The sequence below is a fragment of the Protopterus annectens genome, chromosome 10.part0 (genome assembly GCF_019279795.1).
Source record: "Protopterus annectens isolate FY-2018-M chromosome 10.part0, PAN1.0, whole genome shotgun sequence".
NCBI lineage: Eukaryota > Metazoa > Chordata > Ceratodontiformes > Protopteridae > Protopterus > Protopterus annectens.
Window position 1 is genome coordinate 640,386,377 of NC_056744.1, and position 24,366 is coordinate 640,410,742.

General features: G+C 39.9%; 1 protein-coding gene across 4 annotated transcripts in view; it reads left to right on the forward strand.

The window, feature by feature from the left end:
- The window catches only part of HSPB11 (heat shock protein family B (small) member 11), a 280,522-nt gene that overhangs the window by 60,614 nt on the left and 195,542 nt on the right, over nucleotides 1-24,366 (forward strand). For all 4 annotated transcript variants that reach the window (XM_044085471.1, XM_044085470.1, XM_044085469.1 and 1 more), the window contains one exon: nucleotides 11,543-11,586. In XM_044085471.1, coding sequence (XP_043941406.1) covers nucleotides 11,543-11,586 — 44 coding nt within the window. The remainder of the gene's footprint in view (nucleotides 1-11,542; nucleotides 11,587-24,366) is intronic.

A 24,366-nucleotide genomic window follows, 5' to 3' on the forward strand; every position in this document is an offset into this window, starting at 1 on the left:
TGTGGAATAAAATCCCGGTCCATGTGAGGCAGAGCAACTCGCTGACTCTGTTCAAGAGAAATCTAGACCTGTGGATGGGAGATCGTAGGTTTACCCCGGGAATCATCTCTGTGTCACTGCTGGACAGAGGCACAACAAACTAATGGGCACAGTATTTTTTCATATAAGGGGTGGCGTAAGCCACAAAAATTTGGGCTAGGCTTATAAATGCCTTAGGGCAGATAGCCTAGTATAAACCTATGAACTTATGAACCTATGAGGCTGGGCATTAGGAAATCCTACCTAGTAAAACAAAAAAGGTTTTCCAAGTCATAACAAAGGAGGAACTGGTGTCCAATGCAAACAGATGCTCCCCTGGTTCTGTTGTATTTGCCTGAGTTTTTTTTTTCAAGTCCAGGTTATACTTCTCTAAAGGTATCTATGTCCACTATCTCTTATGCGAGTTCAGAACTCCAAGTGCTAATGTGCAGTGCCTTTTTGCATTTCTACAAGATTAGAGTTACTCTTGAACGAATACCTCTTTCATGCCAAGGGTAGTGACAGAAATATTCTTAAATCAAACCATTTCACTACCTGTTTTTTTCCCCAGTCCTCAAAATAAGGAGGAAAGAAGACATATCTATGGCTAGAGGAATAAAACCCTGACTATGGTGCAGATGACTCGAATTTGATTACTGGAATGGGTGCCTGCAGTTGATGGCTAAGGAGGATAGGAATGGATGGCCATTGCCAGCTTGCCATCCTGGTGGAAGGCGACACCCTTGGTTCCTCACCACACAGGTGGCATCTATGGGGTCCGAGCCTGCCAAGCCCATGTTGTCATTAGTACATACATACACACTGTGTAGCTGCGGAAATTTGGTATGCAGCAACACACTTCCCCTAGGGAGACAGCAATCGGAGAGCATGGAGGTGCTGCTGAGAGGAGGAAAAATGTCCAGTGATTAACAGCTCTTATACTGAGTGACTGTTGATTGAAGTAATTCAGCCAAAATAACTGTTGCTGGCAATGGGATTTTCTATTTTTTCCACTGTTGTGCAACCTCGGAGGAGGTATATTCGTATATCATTCTATGGTGTGTGAGGGGTGTCCTCCCATGTGACGGATGGAGGCGACTTGCCCCAGCAAAAAAAAAAAAAAAAAACAACAAAAGGTTTGCTGAAAGTCATTTCAACTTTTTTTAAAATCAGAACTCGGTGAAAAAGTGTTTGAAAGATCAACGTGAACCCCAGAGAGAGAGAGGGAATGCCACCACTCTGGATCAAGTAGAAATAAACAAATGCTGTAACCACGAACAAAAAGCTGCAGGAGCTGTAACCACGAACAAAAAGCTGCAGCTTTTTGTTCGTGGTTACCACTCTGGATGAGCTAGCCAGCTTACTCTCTACCACGCAGTTGTCAGTGGGGAACAGAAGGCTGATTAATATTCCTAAGCAGGAATGAATGGACTTTTGGACTCTCACCTGGTATAGAAATTCCTGGTTCTCTCGCCCTAGAATCAGTGGTCAATTGGGTGAAGGTATTGGAGACATCAAGCAAGGTACTGAGGAAAAGCAAAAGAAAGAAAAAAAAAAAAACAGGACGAATGAATCCTACACTCCTTAGAAGCTCAGAGGGAAGTAGGGTATTGTCTAGATAGATCCAAGAAAATAAGGACATTGGATCAGTTGTCTCCTTTCCAATAGGGAAATGGGGTGGCAAGTGTCCAAGTGGACAGTCTGTAAATGTCTGCAGTCCATTTTGTTATAAGACTCATGACTGATCTTTGCAGTAGAAAGCATGATTTCATTCTACCCAGGGCATAGCTGTTACGGATTCTTTCATAAAGAGGATGAATACCAAGGACATCCTTTAAGGAGCAGCTTGATCCTTGGTGCACACAATCTCAAAAGCATTGCAATATTAATGTGAGGTTTAGCGCCAGGACTGGATTTGCCTCTACTGTTTTTATGGGCCTTCTTCTATCCTCCACTGGATCTCTTTGTTTGGGTGAGGATAACTTTTAAGAATCTTTTGTTACACTATAACTGCAACAGTGATACAAATGAAGAATATGATACATTTGTGTAGGTAACTTACCATAATATTAGGAACATACTAGGCAAGTGGTCACAGGGACCATAAGATGCATAGCCATATACACCTTTAAAAAGGCACACTTAAGTGCTTGAAAACGGTGGCAAGTACTTGTAATAGTGTTCACCTCCCAAATCAGAATAGACAATGCCAGTTCCACCATATGGGAGGAGGGAAATTATATGGTGGTCCATACATGATAACCCTGGTGTAAATTTGTGTTTACCTGTCCTGTTAATCAAAACTAGACTTAAAGGTAGCCAAAGGAATACTTTGTTTTGACCTGTAGTGGTAACTTATTCCACAGGCTTGGAATAAGTTAGGAAGCAATTTTTCCAGTGAGTCTCAATTATTTGCTGATGTAGATTAAAGTCCTTTGTGCCAATATTTGCATTCCCAGTCGTTTTGCAAAGAAATGTAGTCCTGGGTCTTTCATGACTTGAAAAACATGACACAGGTCACCTCCCAGCAACCTGTGCATTACTGAGTATAAAGAGACTCTTGCTAATCTATGAGATAATTGAATGACTTATGACCTTTAATTTTCTTGATTAGAAATCTTTGAGGCCTTTCCATTTCAGTGATATGGTTGGATTTGTACATACCAAAGGAAGAATGCAGTGGTAGGATGGCTTCTGTGGATCATGAAATGTTTCCTTTGGAAATTAACTGGACCAGACATAATGATTTCCTGTCTGGGGTGGAAACATGATGAATGGTTGAGAGAAAGCTATCCATATTAAGTACCAAGGTCTTTTATAATTATACCTGTCTGAAGAGGAGAACGGTTTATAATAAATGAGATGGGAATAACTTCTCTAGCGAACACTACTGTCTTGCACTGTTTTATGTAGTTTGAGACCATTTTTGTTACACCATGTTATGTGCATATTCCAGTCCTTTCTTAATATATCTTGTTTTGATGGATAAGTGAATAACAATACCCAGTTTGCAGTCATCAGCAAATGTGGTCAACCACACGTCTGGGATATTGGCTTGTATGTCTGCAAAATGGCCCAGGACTGATTCCTGTGGCACTCCACTAGTTACAAATTTACATTCAGAAAGTGAACTAACAGCCTTCACAACTGGGGAACTGCTGGATAGCCAGTCTGCAATCCAGCAGATAATGTGGGGATTTATTTTAAGCCTGTCTAAATTTTCAATATTACAGAATGGGACATTATGATAAAATTCTTGTGCAGGTCAAGATAAGCAGTGTGCACAGAATGACCAGTGTCCATAGCCCCTGTAACTTATTCATAGAAGCTTACTAGGTTCAGGAGATAGAACCTGCCCTTCACAAAACTAAACTGATTGGGATCTAGATCAGTTAAGTTACCTGCATCTGCAAAAATGAGTTCTGTTCTGATACATTCCGTGGCTTTGCGTATAAGGTTAGTGAGGCTTCCATAGGTCTGTAGAGGGTCCACCCTTGTGTACATAGGCTGAGGTTGAACAGTTTCAGTAGAGGCTTAGATAGTGCGTAATGGGCAGTGATGAAAATGCAGGCTGGTGGGCAGTGATGAAGATGCAGGCTGGTATGTTGTCTGGTCCTTTGGAAGTATTATTTTTAGCCTTTGACAGGGATTCTGACTTGTTCCAAGGTGTTTGCAGGGGAAACTAAATTCTCAGGGATAGTGGGGGCAGTAATGTGAGTAAGAAGGGGTAAAGGTAGCCTTAAATCTGCCTTCTAATATATTAGCTATATCCTTGAGGCCAGAATGGGTGATATTATTATAGACGAGCTCATTATAGTGTTGGATATTATTCCTTAACTTTCTGTCAAAACTGAAAAAAGATTTGTAGTTTCCTTTGTGATCTTTGTTGCTAAAGATCCTGCTCTCTCAGAAGTTGGCCACATTAGAACAGAATTATCTTTCCTATCACAGGCTGCTTCTATTTCCACGTTGACCGTGTCTAATAATAGGAAGAAGCTTAAGCAGTAAGAATTTCTGTTGAGAATTGCAGAAGAGACTTACTGTTACCACAGCAACGTGTTCTAACTTGGCTGAAAGGCCTTCTTCACCATGTTAGTCTTGGTCTAAGAGTCTTTTCAAAGATATTGGCATTGTGGCAGAGGAGTCTGTAAAGTTCCTTTCTATTATGGAAGTGGAGCCAATTGCTGTTTCTTCTCCTGGGGTGCAGGATCTGCTACCTTCAAAACCTGTTACCTCTGTGCCTTTCTGGGAGGCCCAGAGCTTTCTTCCAGTAGATTATGATCAGCTGGCTGCTGCTGTAAATCATGTAAATACCAGCAGATGTAAAGTCTGTACCCCTGTCCTTATTATCTCAGGACACCGAGTCACCTTCTGCTTTTATGACTGGCACCCACTTTTTCAGTGGCAGCACTCCATTGCTGATTCCGTCATCAATGTTTGTGACGTCGATACCTGCATCTTAGGTGTCTGTTTTCTTGAATATGACTTTTCCACTACGAGCCTGAACCTACAGCCTACCAAACATTCGCTACCCAAACACCACTTCTGGTGCCATATCAGATGTCTCTGATTTTAGTATTAGCATTCATGAGATCACCAGTTTGTACTCCTCCACCAACACCCTATCTAGTCCCATCCATTTTGGTCCTGATCTTTCCAGCTTTGGCCATTCAGATGCTGGTGTTCTCGCGTCATTCTTTCAGACATCAGTGACTGTAGTGCTGGGGTTTTCACTGTCAGCCTTTCAGGAATCAGTGACTTTAACTTTTATATTAGCATTTATAATGAGAAGCAGTGTTTTTCATCCAATTTCTCAGACTGCGCTAGGAACCCCAGCCCATTCTACAGTTCTTCCAGCATCTATGCTCCCTGACTGCTATCGTCAACCTCAGGGGACTGCTCTCTCCTTCTCCTGCAATGCAGTTTTTTTTGGTGGCTCCAGTTCTCAAAACCAGCACATCCCTCAGAGTCTAAGCTTCTCCTAAATGGTTTAAAAGTGTTTGTGCAAGTCACACTTAACACCTAAAACAGAACTTCCCTCAGAGGACAGTGAGGATGAAGAAGGAGTTAAACTTCCCCCTTCCCTTCTAAATAACACCACATTTGGAGAGGTGTTCCATTTTATGCAACAAACTGAAAGCTGTCTAAGCGTAATGCACACCCCCACCACCACCATAACCACTACAAAGGAGATTTGCAGAAAGCATGTAGATTTTCCTCACAAATCTGCTGGTTGAGCCCTCCTGTAGTGGACATCCTGCAGGATGCTCCTAAGACTGCATAGGGCAATCATGCTGCTGTAGCCTTTGTCCTCAAGAAGGCAGACACGATTTTCTGGTTTCTCCGGCAGTGTTCCATTTGGGTAGACACTGCCAAACCTGATATTGTCATTTTGGTGGTAGCTGTGCAAAGAGTACGAGTTGCACTGAATCTTACTGTCCATCCTCCCAGACAAACAATCCACAGCTTTGTACAGATTTTGGAACTTTCCTTTTTTTTTTTTTTTAGGCCTGCCACTTTGTAGGCACTTAACTACTCTGACACACATACTCTATTTTCAAAGGGATATAAGTGCTGAGCACTAGCATACTGAGAAGAGTTGTGAGATCATCCACTGAAAGAGAAGATAAGGGCCATATTTCAACTTCATTGACCTTTAAAAGCCTTATGGTCTATGTGACCTTCAGTACTTTAGAACGTGCTGCTAGAACAGTGAGATCTGCCATTGTTATCTACTGGCAGTCCTGGATGTGGCTGACTCAGTTCACCAAAGGTACCATAGCCACCTTTTTGAAATCCTTTTTTGTCTTCTGTTTTACAGTCACAAAGTTAGGGAGCACCTAAAGGACATGAATGAACAAGGGCATGTCTTTAAAGCTGTGTCAAGCACACCTTCCACAATACCCATTTGCCAGGAAACAGAGGAGCCAGATTCAGATGTGGTTCAGACATGGCCTGCAGCAACAACAAATGGTCCCTCCAGTATGGGTCCCAGTAAGGTTGCAGGTCCAGAGGTTGAGGTGTCTGGGGGTGCACATGGGGACCACAGTCAGCCCTGGGGCAGACTGCATCTGCCCTGACACCTTACCTGGGATGATTCTCCATTCATGTCCCAAAATGTAGAAATATTTCTAGGAGAAATGGGTTGTGGAGATTATATCCAAATGTTATCTAAACCCTTTTCTTACCCATTCCTAGATTCCATCACTACTCTTGCCAGACACCTTACCCATCTGAAACTAGTGGCTAGGAAGGGGCTGAAGAAACTTTTCAGCTATAGTGGCATCCATGAGGTCTTACTAGACTAGACCAGAAAGAGAATATTTTATTCTATATTTTTGATGCTTGAGAAAACCAAGGACTTGAGACCCAGGATGGTTCTCGGTGATCTGAATCCATTTATTCTCAAAGAAACCTTTCAGATGGTCATGAAGTCTACTATTTAATGCCTAACCAAAGGAGAATTGGGTGTGTTCTTTGGACCTTGAAGTTGCCTGCTTCCATATCAAAATCCACAAGGAATCACAAAGGTTTCTGTGGTGTCCGTCAATAACCATTTGTACCAGTTTCAGACTCTTCCTTTCAGTCTCTTGTTTGGGTATGTTCATCAGATGTTTTGCTGTAGATGCAACTCATCTAGTACTGCAGAAATCTTGAGTGCTTTCCTGTTTAGATGACTAGTTCAATGCTGCCTTGACTTATGATGCTTTTCTTCTATAGGGGGAGTTTCAGTTGAAGCTGTTTTCCACTTTCAGAGTTATACTGACCATCACCAAGTCTCTTATTTGCCCAGTTCAGACTCTGGTCTAATAGGATTTCTCTAGGCATAACAGTTTGCTATGCATGTTTGCCTTTTAATGCAGGATCATTTCACTTGTTTGAGTGTAGTCTAAACCGCTGTTTCTAGGGAGCACCAGCTCAATGATCTTAGCCTGCTGACTGACCAACTTGATTACCAGGCAGTTTATTGCAAATAGTCAACAGTTAGCCAAAAATCTAAAAAAAAATAATTTCAGCAGGGTGTAGGCCCCTGTACATCCTCCCATATGCGGGACTGTGTCTGCATCTCTCTCCAAGATTGCACTGTCCGGCAGAAAGAGGAATAGTTTAATCCCTATGTAGAGAACTGTGATCTGTATATGGGAACTCATTGCCTGTGTCCATGACAGTGCTCAATGACATGTAATTTGAAAGTTTATCAAGTCAGTAAGTGGGACAATCAACAAGAGAAACTCAGTAAGTATTGCCTAATGAGATGTTTTGCAGTTAAATGTACTACACCCATTCTTTCAAAGAGTCCTCCCAGACATTCCCAGCAAAAATTTGTCTCAAGCTCCTGTGCCTGATGACAGTCTTCATTTTGCGGCCCCTCATGCCACAGGATCCAGTTGAGGGTTCTTCAGTGGTTTCTCAGATACAGTGGTCTTAGAATTCAGATAGCATCTGTATCTCATTTGGATCTCCAGAGCATGTTTCTCATAAATGCCATGATGGCTGGATGAAGCAAATCTCCTAAAGGAGAATCCTGTCTAACACCAAACTCCACAAACTTCTGTTACTGTGGATACATCTACCCTGTTGTGGGGAAGTGGAGCATCATTTCAGTAGGAAGACAGTCAGTCCTGTTTACACATCAACATCCTGTAGATAAGAGCAATGTTTGCTCATTTTATCATTCATTCATTCATTCATTTTTCAGACTCAACCTGGTGGTGCTCTCTGGTTAAGGGACTTGCTCAGAGTCAAACAGGCAGTGGAGGCTGAGGCAGTCAAACTCTGGACCACAGGAAACAGTCAGCAACAGCTTCTTAATCCTCTGTGCCAACTGCTAGATTATTTTTCAAGTCTTACTTTCAAAGCTAGTTATCTCCATCCATTTGAATAGTATGACTGTAGTCTGCTACATCATCAAACAGGGGAAGGTGCTGTTATCCATTATGTCAAGAGGCCATAAGGATGTGGCAGTGTTCCATCCACCTCCAACATGTCCTGGTGATGATATGCATTCCTGTGAGGGAAACCTCAGGGTGGGCAGATTCCAACGATGTCTGTTAGTGTCCCATGTGTAGTCTGTCAGCCAGCTTGGCAGGAAGATCTTTAATTTGTGGAGCTTTTTGATGTATGACCAATTTGCTTGAACATCTGCCATCAAGAACCCCAGCTTCTTTGCGTTAATTTCTCCTCCAGGAGGTCATTTGAAGAATGCTTTATCTCACCTTTGGACAAGTTGCCTTCTTTATGCTTTCCCATATTTCCCCAGTGATGATGTTCATCCAGAAATCTAGGGAATCTGAGGAAGAATTAATCCTCATAGTTCCCTTTTGTCCCAGACAAACTGGGTACCTTTTTTCATTACCATCTCCACAAACCTCTTTTGTACAAAATAGACACCTGGCATTAGCATACAAGGATGTTGAGGGGATGCCACTGGCATCACCCTTTCTGGTCAGTAGTGCAGTCTTTATTACATTAACGTGTAGCAGTGGCACTTCAGTGTGCTTAGCCAGTGGGAAGCAGAAGTTAGGAACAAAGAGACATAGTTTTACTGTAAGCATTTTCTTTTTCTTTTTTTTTCTTTCAACTTCTTTTACCAGATCCAGCACTTGACACAATTCTTACTTTATCTTACAGTAGCTGAGCAATGGGAAGCTACCATGGAGGGATATTGCTGGAGGCAAAAGCATATCTGGTGGTAGGATGTGTATACCATGTGCACTACTGTACTATACAGTTATGTGTAACGTGTGTATTAATATGTTCTTTTTTTGTTTTTCTTTTATATGTGCATTTGTGGTTAGAACAGAAGAGTGACACTACTCACCTCAACTTGTGCAAACCACCATTTCTGGAGCTGGATTGCCATGTTCTTCAGGACCACTTAGCAGTAAAATGAAGGTCACCCTGCTGAAGATGTTCTGAGGGAACTCACTAGTGACTGTATTGGCCACTACTCAGTAGAAGAACAGAGGGTCCTCTTCTTACAGTGGCCTGGAGGGGATAACTCTGGTTTCCTGGTTGTACTTGCATAGGTTGATATTATCATCAGAGGTATGCTAACAGCTGAACACCCACCATATCACTGTTGAACACCTCCTGGCACTGCCGATTGAGTCACTCATCCGGCAAGCCCTGACCATCAGGTCACCAGAGACCCAGCCTGCACATGACATCACCATGGAGGTGACCGATTCCTGTGTAGCTTGGATATGGAGTCTGTCTGGCATCCACTATGTACCCTACCTTATTTGCCATTCTTGTGTTCCCATGCATTATGTGTCATTTCCAATATCTTGCTTGTCGTCCAGTCCTACCTATCACCAGGTATCCTGTGTGGGTCTGGGCCCTTCCACTATTACCCATGCCTTTTGTGTCACTACCACCTCTGTCTGTCTGTGCCTGTATTTTATGTTTGGTTGCCTGCCCTGAAATCTTCAGTTATCCTTCTGTCCATCCCACAATCAGTCCTCAGTGCTTCCCCAGCTGCCCTTTATCTTCATAAAAGAAAAAAATTAGAGCTTTTTTCACAAAAAAGTACCCTCCCCCACCTGTCATTCCTTATGGTTACACTTGTTTGTTTTCTTCTGCTTGCTATTTCCCCTTTTCTAATGATGCTGCCTACACCTTTTCCTCCTTATTTATATGATGAACTTGGTTGGCATTTCTTCTACTGATCATAATTAGACTGTCTGCCATTGAGTGTGCAGAGATTTGGAGCTTCTTTGTGCATGTGAGTGTACATAGCCTTGAACATGATAACCTGCTTTTCATGTGGTGATTGACAGTCTGATCATACACACTTGCCTAGTGTAGCTCCTTCACTGATCCTTGCTAATGCTACTTCTCTGTGTAATATGGCTTCAATAAAGTGCTAGGGATTCCTTTTCTCATACTGGTGCTGTGCTAGATCTGTTTCATATCTGAGCAATTACAGGCCAAATTGCCTTATGGAATGTTTGATATTATGTGCTGCATAGCAACAAAGCAGTTGTCATGAATCCCAGCCAGTGTCAGTTAATTGTTGCTCTCAGCCATCTCCTACTCAAAAGTTAGACTTCTAGGTCTTTGCTGGTTAGTTTTAGATTTCTCAGCTTCCATAAATATGTGAACATCTACACATTTCCAGTATGGAGAAACGTAGTATCTAAAGATGACATGTATACATTTTTTATAATCGTTCATAAATGTTCTCTTTGAGTTTATAAATTAGTTTGGCTGCGGAGTGTGTTCACTGCAATACAGAGGTTACACAGATAGCTGTACCAAAGATTTGGCCAACATAATATTACCAAGATATGACAGAACATGGCAGCCTTATCAGCAGGTGAGCAGGGGCAGAGAAGGTGGAATGAATATAATGTATGACATCTTCATCCATAATTAGTACTCCTGTTCCATTCAGGTTCATGGCACACATATGGCCATGTGTTTAGTGCTGACACTAGGCAGCTTAACAGTAATGCATTATTACAATCACCACTGCTTGTACATCACAGAACATGGCACATGACATCATCTCTCAAGAGCTCTACATGCTAAGAGTATGTAAATGTACTGGTGCTACATGCCAAGTAGCACACAGCTAGATATTGTTGCATTGAGAATTGTGCAAACACTGCAATATAGAAATAGCTAAGAAGCAGTGGAAACATGAAAACGAAGCATTGTAGAGAATGTTGAAGGGTATCACATGGGTTCGCTCATTCCCAGTAGTTACAAAATAGATAGTAGAAAACCAGATATAGTACTCTATGAAAAAAAAAGATAAACGTAACATTGATAATTGAAATTACTACACCCAGTAATTACAGTGTCTTACAAAGATAACAAGTCATAAAATATCAGGATTTGCATTCAGAAATTAGAACAATGTGGAAATAAAGATACCCAGACAGTTCCAGTAGAGGTAGGAGCAACAGGTCTAATAAATAAGAATTTACAGTCATACTTAGATATGCTGCCAATACATGTAACCCCATATTAATTACAGAAGGAGTTAATTCTGGGTACATTGCAGTTAGTGATAAGAGCACTGATGGCTAAAATCACAGACTGAAATAATACTAATTTAATGAACTCTAATTGTACAATGATTTAGGAATGGGGTCCATTCCCATCATGATATTAGAAACCCGAAAGACTTGGAGAAATTGAGCCATGAAAGACTACATGTAGATGCCGATTAAGATGCTGGTAGTCATCAGTGTTATAATATGCTGTTAATCAGGCCACAAAGACTTCAATCTGCACCCACAGGCAGTGCCAAATTTGTGCCACCCACTAGGTGTTTTTATTATTAAGCAGGGTAATGAATTACTAATTGCCAAAAGGAGAGATGCAATAGTAGTTAACTTATGTAGTAAAATAATGAGATATAAATAATCACTGTTATATTTGATATTATATTTGCTTTTACATTCAAGTTAATGTTAAACCTACTAGATATTCTCCTGATTTATGAAATGTAAAGCGTGATGATGAATTAAGTACTAATATGATATCCCTTTTTCTGTTTTAATTTTACTAGAATTACAACATGTGGAAGGACAACTACAAACAGAGGAATTTGCTGTAAGTATCTGCTATTGATTACCTCTGGAGAATTCATTCTTAATAACACAGTAAATCATTTGCTTTCATTCTAACTGACAAAAGAGAAGATTAAGAAATTTATAAAGCTTAGTTGCAAGGACACGAACGAATGATAACAGCTTATCACTAACAACTGAATTGCCATTCAATCACTCTTTGCCCTTCACAAGACTTCTAGGCATGTCTGCGTGCAGCTTGGAGCTTTAGAGATAAAGGTTGCTTTGAGGGATTGTACTAAGCAATGTTCGCTCTATTTGTTTCACACCATGAGGCTGTAACCACGGAAACTACGCAATCTAGCTGGCCAACCAAGACTGATGAGCAGGAAAAAAAGTTAATTTTTTTACACTACAGAAGGGACTAAGGAGTAAGGAGCAGTGAAGCTGAATGGTGTAATCTGAGAGAGAGTTTCATTTTTCATCACCTTCAGGACAAAGGCTATCCGGATTTAGCCAGATAGCTACAGCTTTCCCCAGGCTATCTAGCCCTTCCATTTTACCCATAATGCTGTGCTGATAAGGGCCATTCTTTCAGTCTCTTTGCCCTACATAAGTTGTAGTCTAGTCCGAAAACAGCAGTAGGCTACTATTTTTATTTTCAGAGTTTATGGAGTAATGTCAGAATTCACCTAATTTTTTCCCTCAGTCACTTCTGACCACTTAGTCTTCTACTTTAAGGTATTTGCTGCTTTTTTTTTTTTGCTACTCTCCCCTTTCAGTTCACCATTTTCTTCTTAACTAAATCTTGTTCTGTAAATGCTGTTAATGTGTTTGATATGGTTTACTTTCATTTGTGTGAAGTGCACATCTGCAGTGGTAGATGTGCAAAAGGATGTTTGCAAAAGTCCGTATTGATGAACCACGTATGGCCAAAATCACACCTGAGCAAATTGTATTCGCTCATGTGAATTTGGCTTTTTGAGTGCAGCTCGCACTACAGTGGGGGTCGGAAAATGTACCCCTTCCCTCACTGTAGTGCGATCTCGGAGTTAGTGTATTAAAGTAGCAGAGGGTGTGGGGGGTGCAGGGGGGCTTGCCTCCCTGCATAACGGTGTTTGGAGACATCCGGTGATGTCTTCTAAATGTCACCGGGAGTACAGGGTTGTGATGCAGTTCGAAAATGGTCACCATTTTTGACATTTGGGCTTCCTGAGGTTCCGTAATCCGCTGTTTAGAGTCGCTCATATGCAAGATCATGCATTATATTATCGAACAAATGTAGGTAAACCATTTGATATACTTCTTACTAAGGGTAATTGAAGATGGGACTTCTTAATCATAAAAAATTCCTTCTTCTGTCTTATTGCTGTTGAGACCCAGAATGGTTCTTTTTTTGTGTCTTTTGTACACAAGGTCAGTTATGGTTTACTTTGCTTTTAATGAGAAAACTGGTTCCAGTGCTCTTTTGTTTTTATGACTTGCTTGGGACTGTTACTGCGGTGGTGGTGCTGCGGTAGCGTTGTTGCCTCACAGTTAGACGTTACACGTTCGATTCTCAGCTAGAGCGTCTTCTGTGTGTCAACATGCATGAATGGGCGTTCCTTCGCTGAAGGTTGTGCGTTAGGCCCGGCAAGACAGCACGTAAAACTCTACTGCCAATCATTAGCGGACCGGATTTCCGCTGTGGTGACCCGTAACCAGGAAAAGCCGAAAGACTTGCTTGGGACTATGTCTGTACACATGTTTAGATATTTATTAGTTATTTGTTTAGAATGGTAGAATAGAATTTTGTTATATGGTCTGCTCCTTTGGTGATGATTTAAGCGGACAAACTTGTGTTTTCTTAAAGATGAACTATTTTCCCTCTTTTTGGCTTTCTCAAGCCCTGTCAAGGTTTCAGTGTTATTTGCGGCCATTGTGGTTATATATTAGTCCATATGCAGAACCTTATTTCAGCTGCCCACTTTGTATCACTTTTTGGGCTGTCTACCATTGGTATCAGCTTCCTTGCTGACACCATCCTTATCAGAAGTTGAGGATAGACCATCTAAGTTGTAGACATTAGTTCTTCATATTAGAGCCAGCTCTCATGTCAACTTGGACTCTGGTTTCTGTTTGAACATTGATCATCTAACAGGAATCAATCCTCATCAGTCCCCATGTTGACTTTGACCTTGATTTTAAGTCAAATATAGCTCCTGTAACAGTAATTGACCACTTTCTGTCTCAGTTTTGGGTTGCAATGATAAACATGCAACAGGGGTTGACACATATCAGTGTCAACATCCATGTTAACTTCAAACTCAGTTTTAGGCTGAATATCAAACATCTAGAGATTGCAGGTGTCAGCCTTAGCCATTCCACTGACCTTGAACTTTCTCATCCTAGTATGTGTCTGAGGCCTGTTTCAACACTGTTCTTATATTTCTGGGTTCAAATTCAACCACGTCAACACTGAGGTCATCATGTTCAATTTCGGGGTAATGTCTTGAATTTATCTTAACAATGATCGCTCAGCTCAACTCAGGATTCATTGCCAACATCTGAATCTTGAACCTCTCTACTTATCTGATAAGTCTTCTGTTTTGGGTGAACTATCTTGATGCAAATTTATTTTTTTATGTGTGTCGCTCAATTCTTCTATGATCATCCGTAGATGATCTCCTCTTTAACTCTACTCTTGCTGTAAAAAAAAAAAGGAACTTTTATGTGATTCAAGGATATGGCCTTTTATAATCATGTTAGCTTTCTCAGAACCTGCACTTAACTAGTACAGATGTATTGAACCAGGTCATGCAAGATCTCACACCCTATATTTAATTACAGGATGTAGATTTTTAAAATTACGGTGTTGTATGTATGTGTATGTGTGTATATGTGTATATATATATATATATATATATATATATATATGTATATATATATATATATATATATATATATATATATATATATATATATATGTTGTGTCTTTCGGCTTTTCCCGGTTAGGGGTCGCCAATTATTGGCAGTAGATTTCCACGAATGCCGAGGTGCTAGCTCGACGTCCAACCTTCAACGAAGGTACACCCATTTACGCATGTCTTTCGAACGCCCACCCAATCGTGGGGAGGACATGCAGACTCCACACAGAAGGCACTCCCCGCACTCCAGCCGAGAATCGAATGGGAGAACCTCTTGCTGTGAGACAACAACGCAAATTACGGTAACTTACTCTAAACCTGTACTTGAATATCATAGATGTATTGCTCTAGCTCTTGTAAGATCTCCAACCCCCTTTTCTGCTCTATGGATAACTTCTCACTTTTCACATATTGTGTTAAGAATTGATGTCAGAACTTACTACAGTTTGTTCTGCATGGTTATTTGTTTAGAATGATGGCATTGTACAAATTTAGGGCATACCTTTCAACACTCTTCATGCTCAGGCTACAGGTAGAACCAATTACACAGTCGCTGATGTATGCTTTGAGCCAATACTGTTTGTATGCTAATTTAAGCAGATACAGTTTCCATGTTTTTGTGCTACTTAATCTTAGATGCACCATTCTACCATCTGATTTTGGCTTGAGGTGTTCTTTACTTTTGAATATGGCACCAACTTATGTAACACTTTCCACTACTTTCCTGTTTAGGCTGCAGGTGGAAACCAGTTGCACAGTATCTTATGCTAAATTTCAGCTTGAACAAACTCCAGTCAATCTTTCTTCTTCTAGTAAGTCCTGATTATGAATCTATTTGTATATGGCTTCAGAGGATTCTATTACCTGTTACAGATGTCATCTCAGTGAACACATTCTGTTTTTTCTCCTTCACTGTGCAGCAGAACATTAGCTGTTTGGTCATTTTAGCCTACACTAGATACTCTCCTTTGATACAACATTGGATTTCTCCATTGTAAATATGTTCTTCATCTTTTTGTTATAGGTTATTTCATTTTGGAGTATTCATCCTTGGATGGCCATTGCATTCACAGTCATTTAAAGTATTGTTCTGTAGTTCAAAGTTGTGACATATGATACAGTCATTGTACATGTAGGTGTAAATGACTTGGGACATATGTCCCTGGACTATATGAAGACAAACACAATGGAGGTCTCAAAATATGTGTCTGAGGCAAGTATTAACCTAGCCTTGAGCAGTATTCTACCATCACCAAGAATTATGCCACAATTTGAATAAAAGTTGATTGACTTCAACAATTGGCTTAGCTTCTGGTGTCATTCTAAGGGGATGCAATATATATTAGCCTAGGAAGAGATGGTAGACAGTCCTAACTGATTTGCAAGGGGTGGCCTGCACCTCTCTATTCAAGGCTTCGTTATATTGACCAAAACTTTGTCCACCCCTTTAGTGCCTTTTTTTAGACAATGTCAGTCTTTTAAAGCTTCCACCATAACCAGACAGAATAAAGACAGTAGTAAGCTAGGGAGCCTAAAGAAAAACTATACACCCTGCAGGCCTTACCTACCCTGGAAAACCTTGATACATACATTGTCACAGAGACCTGGTTTCAAGATCATTGAAAGCACTCCATCAGTTTAGGGCTTCATTGTTTATCACTCATACAGGCCCACCATTTTAGATAGAGGCACTAAAGGTGGAGCGATCTGTCTGTATATTCTTAAAAAACATACCTCCAGACTTGTTAGACAAGATAACCACCTGGAATTCTTCCAAATCCATCTTGCTGTGAACAAAATCTTTTACCAAATCATAGCTAACTACAAGACCCCTTTATGTCCTCTTCATCCTGTGCCTCCTACATAACCAGTGTGGATTTCCTGTGTATTAAGCTAAACAGCATTTTCCTAGGAGACTTCAGTTATCCCTCCATAAACTGGGAGACTCGTGCATTGTCAAACATGCAGGCACAGATATTTATGGACTTCATCAATAGAAGCTTTATGAACCAGTTAGACAGCACCCCAACCAGAAGCTGTAAAATCCTGGATTTGGTCCTTAACAGTATGAGGCAACCTCCTCACCAACTGTAACCTCCTTTCTGGTCAAACCTGACTACAAGTCAGTCACACTCACAGTGCGACTTAATATTCAGAGACTATGTAAAGACCACTTTACTAAAACTGAGTGATAACCTGGCTAAATTCAAAAGGCCCCACTACCTGGATGATCCCAGTACTTATACATTTTTTCTAAATTCTTTGCAAATGTAAATAGTTGGGTAGACACATTTGTTCTGCTCAGAAGTAAATACTATGCTAATTTCAATAATAAATTCCTGCGGTGGAACCGTAATGTAAACATGCTCTGTAATAAAAGGAAAAAAAAAACACTTGCATGCAAAATAGATCTAACTCTCAAGAAGCCAAAACCGCTCTTGATAACTGCTAAACTAAACAATGAATTCTGGACCCCCATCGAATCAGCCATAATCAGATATGAGGTAAAAATAGCCACCCAGGCAAAAGATAACCACAAAGGCTTCTTTAACTATGCTAAAGAAACAATGCCCAGCACTGTGCAGAGCTAATAGTAAATGATGCCACATACTTAGACTTTACCCCTTTAACCTCCAGCATTCCTAGATCATATATGTGCATCTACACCCTCCCCAGTCTCCCTAGAACATACATTAGTCAAGGCCAAGAACTCTGCTACTGTTAGGGCAAATACCATACCAGGATGCCTGTTGGCTAGCCTGAAACAGGGCTTGTGAAACACCCTACCAAAATTATTCAAACAGGATATGTGCTGAGAAAATGGAGGACAGCAACATTCACCCCCCCCCCTCCCCACACGGGTTGGACGTCAGCTAACCTAGGAAATTGTAGATCTGTAAGCCTATACAAAGGCTCATTATGCAGTTAATGAACAAGGATACAGCTAACTTACAAACCAGTTCTGTTTTGCCAAGGGCAGATCTGCCTACTCAACCTAGTTGACTTCTTTGAGAAAGGTTGCTGCAGGAATGGATGAGGAAGAAATTGTGCACACCAGATATTTATATCTTGCTGAGGCATTCAGTACCATTCTGTTTCAGGTATTGCTAATAAACTCTCCCAGCTAAATTATAGTCTCTGTATAACTTGGTGGATAATAAAGTGGATCATAAATACAACCCAGGAAGTTAGGTTGGGCAGCTCTGTCTCCTCCAAAATTCATGGACCAGTCCTCTTTAGTTCTTAATTCTCGGAGGTCAAAGCCAATGTTAAGGGCTTATGACTGACTAAGTTTATGACTATAAACTAGGTGCCATTATTAACTATCCAAAAAAAACACCAGGATCCTCCAAGAGGGACTTTCCCAAACAAATAACTGGTGTTAAAACCGTGGATTAAAAGTAAATGCCAAAAATGTGTAATTGCATCCTTCAGCAACCGCAACATCCCTTGCAACTACTGCATTGATAACACACCTCTGAAAAACAATTCATTAGTGAGGGACCTGGGAATCTGTGTAGACAATGAACTGTCCTTTGAACACCACGTATCCAGTATTGTTTATTTATTCATTTATTTTATTTACATTTGTTGACCGGGAGAGTCCGACTGGACGCAGGTCCATTTTCAGTGGAGGCCTGGGGCGAAAAACTCCCACATTTAGTGTTACTGACATATACAGTTAGAGAAAAATTGCATTTAAAAATGATAGACATTGAACTGGCTGTAGGACATAATACAAGATAAAACATAGTTTTAAAACAGCTGTTGAACTTAATACAGGTTTAAAACATAGTGACAGATGTTGAACATAGTTACAGACGTATAACATAATTCTTTAGTGGACAACTGAATCAATTTGTTATTGTGGTACATAACAGTTACACTTGTAGCTACAAAAAGTTCTTACTATATGGTAGTAGCTAGATTTGAGAGCAACCAAGCTAGCTAGTAATAAGGTAGTTAGTGGGGTGCAGATAGAGGTAGTGGGTGGGTGGAGTGGGTGATTTTAGGGGGGGGGGGTTGCAAGAGCATATCCAGCATGTTTTTAAGTGTGCTTTTAGTAAAGATTTGAAAGTGGGTGGCAGAAGTTGCAGAGGTAATTGAGATTGTATTGTTATTGTGCAGCTTACTAGTAAGAATATGATGTCCACGTCCAGGGATCTGATCATTCCACTGTGTTTGGCATTTATTAGGTCGATCATTGAGCATAATGTCCCCACTGGCATGTACCTGTAAACACTTGACCTAAGATTAATAACCATACCACCTTCTTAACAAAATAAACCAAGAGCCTAAATCATAATAACTATGCTGATCTTCTTAAAGCCTTGTCCCTATTCTCAGTGTCATATAGGTTGCTGAGGGGTGACCTCTCCCTCACATATAGAGCTATAACAGATCCTATCTTCTCAGACCTACTGTACATCGGCAAGTCCAGTGGTGGCATAAACACCCAGTCAAGAGATCTTAATCTCTTCTGCAATGTAAATAATAAACAATATAGCTGGTGACTCCTTGTTCACAAATGTTGTTGGCTCACACTGGAATAAACTTCCCGTAGAACTGACCACTCTAGGATCAGCACAACTTTTCAAGAAACGACTAAGGAACTATTTCAAATCTCACTGGCTTTGTCCTTGCTCTAATCCTGACTGACCTCAGCATCTTCATCTCCTTACAGCTCTTTACTCTACTCCTCTACTTGTCACTATCACTAGTGCTACCCCCCTCTGTAGCTCTCCTTGAATTTCACTTCCTTTTTTAATTTTCATTAACACCTTCTGCTCTTTCTACTTGACATATTACTACAACCAGTCATATATCATTTCTATTTAAACCTATATCCTGCTACATATGGAACTACTCTGTTTCTTAAAAATAGTACCCTAGCACTAAAAGTGTTATCATTATTGTAAATACTGTATATATGACTATTAGACTTAGGGATGAGTCACTATTTTCTCTCCTTCAACATTAGTATGATTGCATGGTTAAGATTATAGAACTAGGAATCCTCACCGTTTTGACTATATTCTATTGTATTTGCTTCTATACTATTACTAAGCTATTTTAGCTCTCTTACATGCCTATAATACTGTATCCTATTGTGCTTTTTTTTGATGTACCTTGTTATGTTATGTTTGTACTAGTACACAGTGGAGCTTTTCTCCTCGGGCCTCTACTGAAAATGGACATATATCCAGCCAGACTAGCCCGGTCAACAAATGTAAAATAAAAATAAAAATAAATAGAACAAGTTGGAGAGATATATCAATGAGAATTCCAGTTCTTTAGAATTGTTTTCCTCTCCAAATAAAACAAAATACTTGTCTTAATTTATTCAAATGTAATTTGGATGAATGGATAGGTAACTACAAATTCATCCTTGGAGTAGTGGCCTTGTCCGTTATGGAATGGGATAAGATGTAAATGTTCCCTTGCTCTGGATTATTTAATATTTAAATTAATAGGTGTACAAACATCATGGGAATGCAAGGCTAGGCATTTAAAGATACTCTAGGGTCAATAGCCTAGAAAGAACCTATAAGCCTATAACCTGCACTCTCTCTTTCCACAATTAACTGTATGATATGAGTAAAACACTTTTGACTGTTTTTCTCATGGTGGCTCCCACTTATTATTACATATACTGTTGCCTTGCTAAATTAATGGCTGTGTCCCTTTTTTCATTCCAGCTTCTTTTGGTCCCACTTCCAATTTACAGTTACAGATTTGTCTCCTTGATGATTATTCACAATACTCAGAAAGAGGATTATATTCCCTGGAGGCACCCATCAGATAAACACCTCTGCTGTTTCTATTCTCGGTAAATAGCAAAATGTTGGCTTGTTTGGAAATTTAGTAGTCAGCTGTATCTTGCACCTAGTCATGCCTTCTTGTGTAAGAGTGATTGTCTGGGAACCGCCTAAAGACCTATCGATTATAATGGAGATAAGTTCCCTAAAAGCCCACATAATTCAGCAGTGCTCCCTTGCTTGCATAGATGTATGCTGCTTACATTATCCTTAATCTTTTAGAACATCTTAGGTACAACACATGGCTGCTAACAGTCTGTTAGAGAGCTTCAGTGACAAGCTGAACATCAGCAAACAGTGATGTGTATTCACAATAGATGATTTCAAAAGTAATATTTTCTGCACTGGGCAAACATCATCACTACCATCTTAGGTCAACTGAATTTACAGGGGAATAAATTTCCTACTTCTGACATGATGTATTCTATATAATCTGAGCATAGTCCTCATAGGCACCTTGCTAAAATCACACTACTATGCTATTTAAGTCAGAGTTTGCATATGGAAGGGAGAACACATTGCATATGGCTTTCATTTCCTCACCCTTTGGAGATGGGACCTTATCACCTTAAGGGAGTATATAGAGGCCAGAAACTTGCATATGTACTGCATTGTTCAGATTTCAGAAGAACTTTCTACTCCAGGGCATTTTGTAATACCTGTTTTCATTCTGTTGGCTATGGTGAAAGCTGTGGTTAAGGTATATTTTGTCTCATGGCTTATATTTTGGCACATATCCCATGTGGCATAAGGTACCCTGTAAATTAATTTTTGTCTGTAGCTAAACCATATTTCACACCCCCATTCCCTCCAATCTACCCTTGGTAGGATGTGGATCGGTTCTGTTGTCTCACAGCCCATACTGCTCATTGTAATTAGTGCAGATGCCAGCTGTACTTTTAATGTCACCTTAGAAATAAACTCTCCATTTTAAACAGGCATTTCCATTGATACATCTGTTGGGATATCAAAATCCTCTTGATATTTGGAGTGCAAGTTGGTTATCAACCATGCAGACAGTACCCCTTTCTTATCCTCCCATTTTGTCATAAAACTTTCTTCTATGCATTTTCACTATGCTTTCTCTCTTTGATGATGTTATGGAAAATGTAGGCGAATTGCTTCTCTGTCAAGATGTATGTTGTAGTTGCAGCCCTCGGCTATGATATGCATTCTGCCGTGACAATCCTGTTGCTCCAGCAGTATTTTCTCTATGCCTTAACATTCCCTTTCACCATTGTGGCAGGGCTTTCTTGTATCGATTTCCCATTAATCTGTTTTCAGTTGAATGCTTTACTGTTGTTTTTGAATGATTAACTGCTCTCAGTCACTCTTCTACCATGGGACTACAGATTCTGCCTTATTCTGTCAGTTGACAATTGGAGGCCCTTCAGGACTCTGACAGTGCTATGAAATATCTTCCCCAGAGATTCCTGTTGCTGATTTCCAAGCTCCTTTTCCCACAGAACCTTTGGGTAGTCATTCTGTCCAGATTTGCTCTTCTAAATTTATTGTTTCTGTAGGTGCATTCCTTTCCCCAGTTAATACTATTTTTGTGGAAGTCTGTTATCCATGTCTTTCTGCTTATCTGTTCCATTGCAAATCAGGTCCCTCACCAGCATCTGGTCAGACTGTTCCTTAGAAACCCTTTGTTTTTTTTTGCTCCTCCCTTTAGTTTTAACATTTACCAGACATTTTGTGCTCTTATTTTGCCTGCATCAAGCTCAGTACATAGATCATTGCTTGCTGACACACAAACGTGAATGTAGGTGCATCATGCTTGCTGTCAAACAAACATGAATGTAGGTGCGTCATGCTTGCTGACAAACAAACGTGAATGTAGGTGCATCATTTTCCAAACACCTCCTTGCCTGTTCACATGGCAGTCACTGGTTTGGCTTAGGAGGTTTATTTATTCATGGCATTTATTTATTGGCTGAAGGTGTGAATATGAATGCATGAACTCACTTCTTAGACAGTTCCTTGCTTGATAATATGGTAGTTATTGGTGTGAGGCATTACATGTCTTTATAAACACCTATTTATTGGCTAAAAAGATTCATCACAGCACATATTTTGGATTGAGCTACACATCCTTACACATTATTTCTGACTCTTGTCCAGACTAATATTTAACCACTCTTTTCCAGGTCATTAATCACAAACTAATTTCAGATAGCATAGCACCTTTATCTGTCAATGGTATAGGTGTGCCGATCTTTTATCTTACCTTCAGGAAAATTCCACTTATCTGTTCTTATCTGTTAACAGAGATTGCGTGCCTGTTAACAGCCTGGCTGTGTTCCTGAGAGTCCGAGGAACTGATAATTTTTGCTTAAAGCCTGTTTAGTTTTCACACTTTAAAACTTTATTGACTTCTAAAACTTATCTTTCTCATGTTTACTGAATACTTGTGATACTGACTTGCCTTTAACTATTCCTCAAGCCCTTCATACAAACATAATCTACTGTCTTTGTACACTTGAGGACTCAGTATTTAGGCCATTCTTCACTCTCATACTTTCTCCAAAACTGTACTTAAGTTCTTATACTTCCCACCTGTACCTTCTGGAATACTGTTTACCAGTTTATCTTGAAATTGTTCTACACTCATAGTGTATGTCTAAAAGAGATCTGATCTCCAGTTGATTTCTTTCAAATCTGACATAATTAGAGACATGGTCCTTCAAGTAGTCACCCCTAGAATTTAAGATTATAACTTTTTCTTGAATGTGGTGAAGAATTTCACAAAAAGTTGCTTTGTCTACACAAGGTGCAGGATTTGATTCTTTCTATTTTTATCTGTATACTGTGTAACTGTGAGAAAGTTATTTAACCAGACAGTGCTCCCAGATCAACCCTGAAAAGGGTCCAGTAGGCTTACCCAGTTAACAAATGTCTAAAATAAAATTAAAACAAAGTATATGATATCAAAGTTACTTGATTACTTTAGTGACAGGTGTAGATTGGCAATCCCAACTTCATCACTATAGCTTCCATCCTTCTGCCTTGTACAGTGGACTAGAGTATACTATATACTTTGGCTTGTAATATGGTTTCTCGTCATATTTTTTTTTCTCCTGCTCCATTTCTCCACCTTAGTGTGGACTTACAGAGGTGTAGAAAGTGGTCATTAGGCACACATCATTATGAGCAAAATAGGGATAAGAAAAAATGGAAAAAGTTTAGATGCCAGGGTAATTCCTGCCTGCCTCTGTCCTGATGGTCTTGAAGATGGACCTGCCAATCCAGGTGTATCATTACACTAAGTATTTAACCATTGTGTTTAGGTAAATTCAGTAGCCAAGTACAATGAGCAGGCAGAACCTTAGAACTTTGCTTAATTTCAAGCAGTTACATTGTCTGTTTTAAAAATAGTTTTTATCCAGACATTACAGTGAGCAGTAGTGTCCCACAGGGTTCAGTGCTGGGATCGCTTTAGTGTAGTATTTGCTTCTCTGACCTACAGACTAAAAATCAAAACTAATGGCTAACCAAGTTTGTAGATGACTGTAAACTATATGAAGCATTATGAAATACCCCTATGTCACAGCAGCCCTCAAGCAGGAATTTACACTTATAAATACCTGGTGTATTGAAAACTGACTCAAAAATTAAATGTTAAAAAAATACAGCATTGTCACATTGGCTGACAAACCATCCCCATCAGCATATAGCATTGATAATACCCCACTATAAAATGAAAATATAAAGATCTGGGAACTTGGGTTGATATTTCCTTCTCCTTTGATCACCACATAGCAACATTTGCCAAGAAATATTTGGCACAGTTGATCACAAAGGAAATATCACCCAAATATGGAGTTTGTCCACTTGTATTTAGCACTGACTGGACCAATTACAGAAACAATGCCCTGTTTTAGGACATACCTTATAAAATGCATCAAACAGTTGACAAGACCCCAGAGGTGGTGGGTTGGCATAATAATTAAGGTCTTTACCTGACAGATACAAGGTACAAGGTTTGAGTCTGAACAATAGTTATTGACTAGGCTTGTAATAGCCTTCAAACTGACATCCTAGTATTTAGCTATGAAGCTATGAACTGGAGCTACCAGAAAAGACTAGAAGTACTGT